The sequence below is a fragment of the Anas platyrhynchos genome, chromosome 3 (assembly GCF_047663525.1).
Source record: "Anas platyrhynchos isolate ZD024472 breed Pekin duck chromosome 3, IASCAAS_PekinDuck_T2T, whole genome shotgun sequence".
Classification (NCBI taxonomy): domain Eukaryota; kingdom Metazoa; phylum Chordata; class Aves; order Anseriformes; family Anatidae; genus Anas; species Anas platyrhynchos.
The window spans coordinates 104,888,919-104,898,771 of NC_092589.1; the positions used below are offsets into that span (position 1 = coordinate 104,888,919).

General features: G+C 38.3%; 1 protein-coding gene across 4 annotated transcripts in view; it reads left to right on the forward strand.

The window, feature by feature from the left end:
• ASAP2 (ArfGAP with SH3 domain, ankyrin repeat and PH domain 2) overlaps nucleotides 1–9,643 on the forward strand; it is an 84,987-nt gene extending 75,344 nt beyond the window's left edge. For 2 of the 4 annotated variants that reach the window (XM_072036423.1, XM_072036422.1), the window contains 4 exons: nucleotides 1,046–1,113; nucleotides 2,946–3,055; nucleotides 5,971–6,093; nucleotides 6,985–9,643. In XM_072036423.1, the coding sequence (XP_071892524.1) occupies nucleotides 1,046–1,113; nucleotides 2,946–3,055; nucleotides 5,971–6,093; nucleotides 6,985–7,059 (376 nt within the window). In that variant the 3' untranslated portion in view covers nucleotides 7,060–9,643. Of the gene's footprint in view, nucleotides 1–1,045; nucleotides 1,114–2,942; nucleotides 3,056–5,970; nucleotides 6,094–6,984 lie in introns of all 4 variants that reach the window. The other 2 variants (XM_027455208.3, XM_038177650.2) reach the window with 1 other exon arrangement.
• Nucleotides 9,644–9,853: the final 210 nt, after the last annotated feature.

Consider the following 9,853-nt stretch of genomic DNA (forward strand, 5'->3'; position numbering starts at 1 on the left):
AAAAGTCTTCAAGAAAAGAATCTGCAAAGACATGGTGAATCGTAGATAAGACTTGTGCTGCTGTGGAACAGGCAAAGAGAAGGAGCATTGTTTGATTATAACCTGCAAAATTTAGGAGTTATTTATTCCAATTGGCTCAACGTCAATAATGTCTCAGCTGGACTACTGTGTTCAGTCTTGGTTATTGAATTAAAATAAAGATACAAAGTAGTAAGGCCAAAACCAGAGAAGATCAATAATAAGAAGTCTAGAAAATATGGCCTGTGATAAAAGTTTGGAAGAAGTAAGAGTCTCTCATCCTTAAAATTAAATAAATAAATAAATTGGAGCACAGATGCAGGTCTGTGCATATGAAGTACTGCATCACTCCGCTCCTTTTTACATTTCATAGTGGCTCTAAAAAGAAAACTTCTAAGTTGTGACAACAATAATGTAGACACTATGGAAAGTTTTCCCAAAGTAAGCGTAGTGAGATATGTTAGTAAATTGTCTTGGAAAATTTTGGATTCTTAGACACTGAATATTTGGTAGAGTATCGTTTATGCAAGCCTAGTTGGTTAGCAGGTATAGATATGTGTATATGTGAGATAATGCACATGGTTGATGCTTTGTGAGTGAAAGAAGCAACCAACCACCGAGTTTCCTTTCTAGCCTGTTAATTGCATATACATGCAATTGTAAAAGGGAGAAGCAACTTTCTGAAGTTTGCTGTAATGTACACGATACATATTTTTAACAAAGCACACCAAAGAATTTTTAAAAAGTAACGTTAAGAACTTCAGAACTTAGGGAAAGAAAATCAGCTTTGTACAAACTGCAGAAATTGAATGTATGTAATTCTTCTGCCTCACGTTTTTAGATTAGGTGCAATTTACCATTGGCCTGCTCAGAAATAGGGAAACAAACTAATATTTTAAAATACCAGACACTGGAATATACTGAAGATGTTACAAGAATTTTATAATTTGGAAAATAGTCTGAATGCTTGTGGTTGGAGTTCTTGTTTGTTTCTTAAATGGAAATTTTTCTATTTTTTTTTGATCAGGACTGAGAAGTCATCTGGCTTAGCAAACAAAGGGCAGTCTAGAGGACTTGGGTCTCTACAACAAACTGGTAATTATGCTTTAGAGATTTATTTTACTGTAATTAAGCTATTGTTATTACAGCCTAAAGGAGAGTGTTTTCAGTTTACCTTGTAAATTTAAACACAATCAGTACCAGCATTTTTGTTTCTTTTCTTGATTGTATAGGCCGTTATGCTTAAAGCTTTTCTGCATGAGCTGGGGACAATTATGTCAGTGGAACCGTGTAGCAAGAATCACAGAATGGTTGAGGTTGGAAAGGACCTCAGAAAGTCATTTGGTCCAGATCCCTGCTCACAGGGATGCCCAGGACCATGCCTGAATGGGTTTGCAAGATCTTCCAGGGAAGGAGATTAGGAGACTCCACAACCTCTCTGAGCAGTCTGTGCTAATGCTTCATCACCCACACAGTTTAAAAAAAAAAAAAAAAAGTGTTTCCTGATGTTCAGAGAGCACCTCCCATGTTTCAGTTTGTGTCCATTGTCTCTTGTCCTGTTACTTGGCACCAGTGAAAAGAGCCTGGCTCTGTTGTCTTTGCACCCTTCCTTCAGATTTGTGTACACATTGATGAGATTCTTCCTCAGCCTTCTTTTTTCTAGGCTAAACAATCCCTGCTCTCTCAGCCTTTCCTTCTGTGAGAGATGCTCCAATGCCTTAATCATTTTTGTGGCCTTTTGTTGGACTCTTTCCAGTATGTCCACATTTCTTTTGTACTGGGGAGCCCAGAACTGGACGCAGCACCCTTTGTGTGGCCTCACCAGTGCTGCTCAAGAGGGGAAGGATCCCCTCCCTCAACCCATTGGTGATGCTTTGCCTAACACAACCCAAAATACCATTAGCTGTCTTTGCAGCAAGGGCTCGCTGCTGGCTCATGTGCAGCCAGGCCCTCCAGGTCCTTTTCTGCAGAATTACTTTCCAGCTGGGGCCCCCAGCACAGCCTGGTACCTGGGGCTTTTTCTTCTCCTTAGCAGTGGGTCCACATTTTCCTTAGCCTTCCTTTTGTCACACATGTGCTTACAGAAACCGTACTCCTTGTCTGACATCCCTGGCCAGCTTCAATTCCAGCTGGACTTTAGCTTTCCTGATGTCATCTCAACTCACCTACCCCCCACACACACTCAAAGAGAGGATGAGTATGAAAGTTTTAATTAGTTCACTCTCGTTTACATGCCTCATATATGAGGCAACAGGCAAGGCCAAAACACATTTTTGCACAGAAAAATGTGATTATAGTTTTAAAATGAAACTTCATACATCACATCTAATTAATGAAATTGCAAATTGATCCTGCTTTTGTAACGGTTTTAGTGGAAGTTCTTCTGCCCAATCTATTCTTCCACTGTTATGTTTATTGGTTTGTACTTTGATTCTTTTTTATTTCCCTTCAACATTTCCGCAGAGTTGGAATTTGCAAATCATTATCAGAATGTGTCAGAAGTCTCCTGTGAAGGGTACAGCATCTTGATAAAGATGGGATTTATTAGGAAAGAAAAGTTCTTAAATCTTCAGTCTGTAGAGAATGGGTGGGGAAATGGGAAATTTGGTTCTGGTGTCATCTGTTTTATAGGCTTTTTTTCTCTTAGTCATATATCTGATAGCTTTTCTCAATATAACTATGATATTAAAGGTCTTAGGTAATTCTTTTTGGGAAAAGAGGTCTTCTTTGGTGAGGAAAAGAGTAGGAATGCCACATTCATTGTAAACAAAGAACGACATTAAAGATGAAATACTCATGCTATACATAATCCTTTGTATTCGCTAATTAATAATAATGATTTTGGTTTCAATTTGTATTGCTCTTGTTGTTTTTTTTTCTTTTTTTAAAGCATGCCTAGCGTTTAATCATTTTACTTGCCTTAGCAGCAGGAGAATCTTCTTCTGTGTGTGAGATCCCAGTAACACAAACTGGTTCTACAGTGAATACTTTGGCACAGATCCAGCCACCAGCACCAATGCCAAGGAAATCACAAATAGTAAGTAGACAACCTAGGCTTAGATGTTATTAAAGCTTCCACACACTGTCAAACGCACAGCTGCCATAATAGTCTGTTCTGTTAGAAATGAAGTGTGTGAACCATGGAAAATACAAAACCCCCATCCTCTCAAATGTGTGACTTGTGGTAGGTATCTATGAAAATGTTGCTTCTCTTGCATTTTTTATGCAATGATATGTGATCTTACATGAAAAAGAACACCAGCAAAAAAGGAGAAAACAAAGACAAAGCTTGGATTCACTGCTTGTGTCTGAATTTGTAGAATTTATGGTTTGATTTATTGAAGGTAGGTAAGCTTGATAAAAGAATAGTAGGTCGCTTGTAAGCCATATGCAACTCACTTTTTAAACTTCAGTGAAGTAAGTAGTAAGGGAGGTTTCTTGCTTACTTTTACAAGGGAAGTAAATACACTTGTTTACATTGGTGGACCAAATGGCTTCAGAAAAGACTGGGAGGAGCTAATTTCAAAACAAAAGAAATTGGAACTTTGTGGAATTGTTTCACTTTGCACCTCTTTGTCATGCATTCGATGGGTGACAAGAGGGAAATCTGTTGGAGGTTACTAAGTACACAGGAATCACACCTGATGTGAGGCATCACAACCAGAATCATAGAATCATAAGGGCTGGAAAAGACCTCTAGGATCATCTAGTCCAACCATAAGGTGGCTGAAGGGGGAAATGGAAGGCTGGAAGTGTTGAGCTGGGAGTGTTGTGTATTCTTCTCTTCCATCCTCCCCTAACCATACAGTGACTCTTAGATACTGGACTTAGGTGGACTCTTGATTTCATTGTGTGGTCTTTTCTTACTCTTATTTAGGTCCATGAATGGTGACACACGTAGTAGTGTCAATATTTATATTCTTGTACTGGTGTAGGTGAAGGGACTTATTTCTGGATGTCAGTTTTGCTGTTCCATATTGTGTAGTTCAATTGACTCTTTGGCCTTTGCTCCAATTTTACATTGTTTTCTTCTGTGGCAGACATAAAACATTTATATGCTTGGTCATGACAGTATTTCTCTGCAGCGAGCAAATCACCATACAGAGAGCTTGTGCTCTTGAGATACTTTATGTGACTAGATCTGGGCTGGTTTATGCTTTAAGGTCTGTATAGTTTAGTAGGTAAATAATGAACTGAGAGGTAGGAGCTGTGCTGTTCCTGGCCCTATGATTGTGTTATTAGTGGGCTGCAATAAAACATCTTGCCTTCTTTGGTCCTCTGTCTCTCTTCATTCATTTTTATTTAACCATATCTACTGAAGTAGTAACTCTCCAGGACAGGACTGCAGCGTGTATGTGTGCATAGCCTTGTGTATTTGTTGTGAGTTCCTGGAACTCCTCCTAGCTTTTGTCATCTGATCATGCTGAAAAAAAGAAACACAGAGACATGTGGAGTTCATCTTGCATTAGTTGGGATTGTAAAATCTTCTGTTTTCTTGCCTCTCCCACTCTTGTTTAACCAAGTTACTGCCTGTCTTGCATCAAAACGATTTTCATGGTTTAGGCTGTAGTAAAATTTAATAATCTGGTTAGTGAAAAATTGAATAGCTGTCCCTTTAGCTTAGATGCACTAAGGGAATTGCCATACTTACTCCATGAAGCTGTTGAACTCTGATCACAATTTCTGCTGTGTGCTCTGTGATTCAGTGCTGGCTACATCCATTGAATACATTATCAGTTCAGGAATAGCTCCCTACCTGGCTTTCTGTCTAAGTTAAGGTTGTAGTAGTTCTCTATTTTTTTTCCTTCTTTGTTTTACAGGGCAAATTGCTTCACTTATGTGTGAATGGGTTGTCCTGGCTGTTTTTTAGGAACAGTCTCTCTCCACTCTCAGGTTAATATTAGCTGCACGTCGTATGAAGAACAAATCTGAGTCTCCAAATATCTCTAGGGCATCAGTAATCACAAAATTCAGCCTGAGAAAATCAGCTGGATGGTTTTCTTCTGTCATAAGACAGAGAAGTAAAGAGAAACCTGGCTCAGGGGGGTGTGTGCTAGTTAAGGTGCTTTAGCTAAATCAATCTAGCTAAAGCATCTTAGCTGAGATTTAGTCAAGGGCCCCTCAGCTAAAGAGCTTTAGCTAGATCAGTCTAGCTAAAACACTTTGGCTAAATCACTCCCTTTAGCCTTATACTTCACCCTTTGCTGCTAAGTCTGCCAGAGAATCTGGAAGCCAAACCAGATTTAGGAAATGATTGCAGAAGTGATTCCTGAGTAAAGAAAAAAGAGACCTCGTTACAGTGCACGTGCAGCCAGTGAGTTACCTGCTGTACAGTGCATTTATTTACCCAATAGCCCATTTTTCAGGAGGAAGGTTCCTGATGCTTCTTTTTTTCTCAATGCATGCTAGAGATTCTTGAAACCATGTTGTAGATATATGGAAAACTTCCCTGTTTGTTAGTCTCCTGGGAACGGGGCTTTGTCCACAACAGAACATTCGGCTGGTCAAAAGAAGCAGACTTGTGGACGGAGTCTCTTCTCCCCTCACAAGCTTCCAGCTCCATGGCTGCCCTGAGTAGAGATGAGGACCAGTCCCTGAGGAACTCCAGGATGGTGGTGAGACCTGCGTCTCCTTACCCCACCTGGAGCCTCTGTCCCAAACACCCGCTGCAGTAACAGCCATCTGTTGACCTGACTGGCACTTTCAGCTCTGCTCTGGCATCTGAAGATAGAAAGGAAAGGGTTTTGCTGGCTGAGGCTGGGGAAACTGGAGGAGGGGGTAGATTAACGTAGAAAGATTATGCTCTGCCATCCCATGCTCCTTGCATGGAAAGACAATGCAGGTAGCATTAGTATTTGGTATACTATTGGTAGCATCTCTGCTTGCTTTACATCAAGTCTATTTTGATTCTTCCCTGCTTATTACTCACATTGACTTATTTTTATATTTCAGTCAAAAACTAAACCCAAAAGAGTAAAAGCGATTTACAACTGTGTAGCAGATAACCCAGATGAGCTAACTTTTTCAGAGGGAGATATCATTGTAGTCGATGGTGAAGAAGATCAGGAGTGGTGGGTGAGTATTTCCTATTTTCTATCAACTTACTTTGAAATAAATGAAATCTAGAGGTTGATGCTGACTTCAGAAGATCCCTGTTGGGTTTCCAAATAAGAGAAGTTTCATCTCGTGGAAACTTGATTCCAAATGTTTCTTTTGTTTAAAATTCAGGCTTCAGATAAACTTTTAGCTTTTCTCCAGAAAAGTTTTTACATTCAGGAAAAAAAAAAAACAAACACCTGGGTAGTAGGGTTCACAATACACAGGGGGCATGGTCTGTGTGACTTTAGGAAACTCCTGGGTGGGTGTCAGCAATTGGAGAATCTGCTACTATTTCATCTTCCTTGAAGATGCTGTGTCACAGTCCTCAAGAGACAGCTTTGTATTGTCCTAATTCTTTAGCTGACTGAGATTGAGAAATGGTTTATTCTGTGTGCTGGGAAACCATCTCAACTATTTGTACCCCAGAACTGCATCAGCTAAAGTAGATTTGGAAAGTTATTATGCATGAAAACACTCCATCTAGTTGTTAGCTAGTAAAGAGGAGAATTTCATATTGCATCTAAATTGCAGGCGATAAATTATCGCCTATTTGTATAAACACAAATAGATTAAGAAACAAAACGCTTGAGATCTGTTGAAGCTTGATCCATTCTTTTACCTTTCACTGAGAAGAGAAGGCAGCAGAAGCAACTTAAAAGAGGCATGATACGGGCTGCCAGGCGTTCCAGAATGAACTGAAATGATGGAGTAGTGGGACCACATCAAGAGGTGTTACTTTTAAAGAACTGAATAAGACAATTTGAAAAAAAAATAAAACTCTATAGTTGAATAACAAAGGTCACTGGTATTTGTTTTGGTTCTAAATACTTTTTGACATTGACTTGAAAACTGTCTGAACTCTTGCAGATCGGCCATATTGATGGAGACCCCAGTCGGAAAGGAGCTTTCCCTGTCTCATTTGTGCACTTTATTGTTGACTAAATTGCTACTGATAAGTGGAGACATTTCTCATTTCCAGCGGTCACAGAAATAAGTTTTGCTCTATTTCATTTCATCTACCTATCTGCAGACACCTTGCCAGAGCACTGCCCAAGTCCTAGGTACTGTAGCTTACTTTTTTATTACCATTGTTCTGATTTTGGGACTTTTAGAACTTTTTTCTATGTGAAAACTTCTCATGAGCAGTTTACAAAAACAATCAGAAAAAAAAAACTCTTCCTGTATTTTTTTAAGGTGAACTGAAAAGCTTTAACAATCAAAACCCATATGTGTGTGTCGACATCACAACATTATGAATTTTCTTTTGAAAACATTTGCTGTAATTTCATTCTCTGTTTGGTAACATGACAATACCACAGTTCAGTGTTGCTTCCCCAGTCAAAAGAAATTGTGTGCATCTGTAACAGGGCAGTGAATTTATCCAATTCTCAATACCGTTGTAAGGATTCAGAACCAAAACGTGCAAGCTGCTGCATAGTTCTCAGTCGGACTCATTCAGCATCTTGCCAAACTGGCTGTCATCCAGGATGTCAACTATTGCAGAAGAACCAATTTTAACTAGGTGTCTTTGGCCAGGTAAAAATGACAAAGTATTTCAGTTTACCACAGGAGAAACTTCTTTCTTTCAGAATGGATGTAGATATTTGCTTCAAGTTATCTGAAATCTGTGTTAGTCGTTGAACTTTCTAGTTCTGATTTTGTGAGCTTGAGACTGTTTCATTTTTCTAGGCTGCACGTGTGTGGAACCTGTTTTTTGAATGTTCTTTATGTATGTTACATCCATTTTGGTCATTTAATGTGACTACTGCTGGTTATCTAAACGATGGCAATATTACCGAGTTAACTGCATTAACTCAAGGATATGAAAACTGCACTTCCTGAAATGTACTTAATCATGATGATGGATTGCAGAGCATTTCTTACACTTGTATCATTATAGTGGTTAGACTTTTTTTTTTAAATCTTGAAATTTCTTAATCATCCAGCAATGTGTTCACACAGAGAACATATTTGGTGGAGGATGTAGGTAACTATCCGTGGTCAATAAGGTCTCTGACACCTCACAAGTACACTACGTTATGTTCTGTTTGATAAAAATTTGTGTGCCACTACCTTGCAAACAAGGATGGTTTGCTAACTCACTCTGTATTTATATAATATACCCACATATATGGTAGCTACACTGTTGTTAAATTTGTTTTACTAATTTGTGAACAAAGGCTAGGCTATTGGTAACTCCCGGGTGGTTGGTGGAAAACACCGATACAAATCAGACATCATTTTGATGTTGGCAGATTGAGAGATTGTACCAGTTTTTGCTTGTGCTACAGGAAACAACCGATGGCATAGGATAAGAGAAATCTATGTCTAGGTCAAATTGGCTTTGATCACGTTCTGTGAATATTCCATCTCTAGATTTTCTGAGAAAACTTTGAATCTCTGGACAAGTGGTGTTTAAATTGGCCACTTCGTATTTAACAGAAAGGAAAATAGGCCACTGCGTAGTCTTGTTTGGAGAAAAATCACCTTGCGTTAATGCTGGAAGAGCAACACTGATCTTCCCTTTATCACCTTCCCTGAATGGTACAGTTGGTTGATAGCCTCTCAAACATGTGGGTACAGCCAGGTATATACTGACCTTTCATTTTCTAGATGCTGTTGCTGCAGTATAAATGGGGAACAAACTGGAATGTTTCAAGATATTTTTGTTGCAAGTTGAAGCAAATTAGTCTGTATTTTCAAAGTTCCCAGTAAGATGATAGAGTAATAGTTTAGCACTACAGTTTTATTCACTTACTGATAATGTTCAGTTTGCAACACTATTTTGTATGTTTCTATCCCTGATAGAGTCTAGAGAGTAAATGGGCATATTATTTTGCACAGATCTCCTAATGTACAGTATTTTTAACACAGAATCTTATAGTGTATGTAACAACTCGTAAAGTTGAACAATGATGCGAATTTTCCTTAGGCTCTGCTAGAAGAGGAACACACTTTAAAATGTCACAATCCTGTTCACTAGTCACTTAGAAAACGTTTAGACTTCAGTGTAATAGCACTACCCCTGCAGACTGTTAAAATGTTGAGGACCAATAAGGAGCAGCTAAGCAAAATTTATCCCAAAATTTTCAACGTTTCTCAAAGTTTGCTTGTCCTCTGGCAGAGGAAAAAGAAATTCTAGAGCCTGTAGATATCTATTTATAATATAAAAGTAAGAATTTTAAGTCCAAACCTTTGGCGTATTTCATACAACTTTTCAAATCTGATCAAAATAATGATTCAAAAAGCTGTTAATAGACAGACTATTAGGTTGCTGTGTTAACTGTTTAAAAAGGAGCAAATGACATTTAAAAATGCAGCTTAGAATGCTATGAGATGTATAATATTCAATTCAGTTGTTTTTATTTTGTTTAGTTGCAGAGCAACTGTATATATTGTATAACCGAAAATCAACTCTTATTTTCAATGTCCTGGATGCAGTGATTTATAATTAGAGCATGATTAATAAATTTTACTCTTGTTAACCAGTCAAATGTCTGGAAAAATAAAACTACTTTTAAAATCACTTGGGCTACTTCTCTTATGTCACCCTCCCTTGCTTTTTGATATGTAAAATGAGAAATACAAGTAGTAAAGGGGCAAAAAAAGTACATCTTGGGGATTCTCACTGGAATGTAAGAACTATGGAGGCAGCACATATTACATTACATTAGGCATGTAAAGCACTAAATGACTACTTATTACTACTCTTCTCTTGTTTTAAGATCTATGTCAA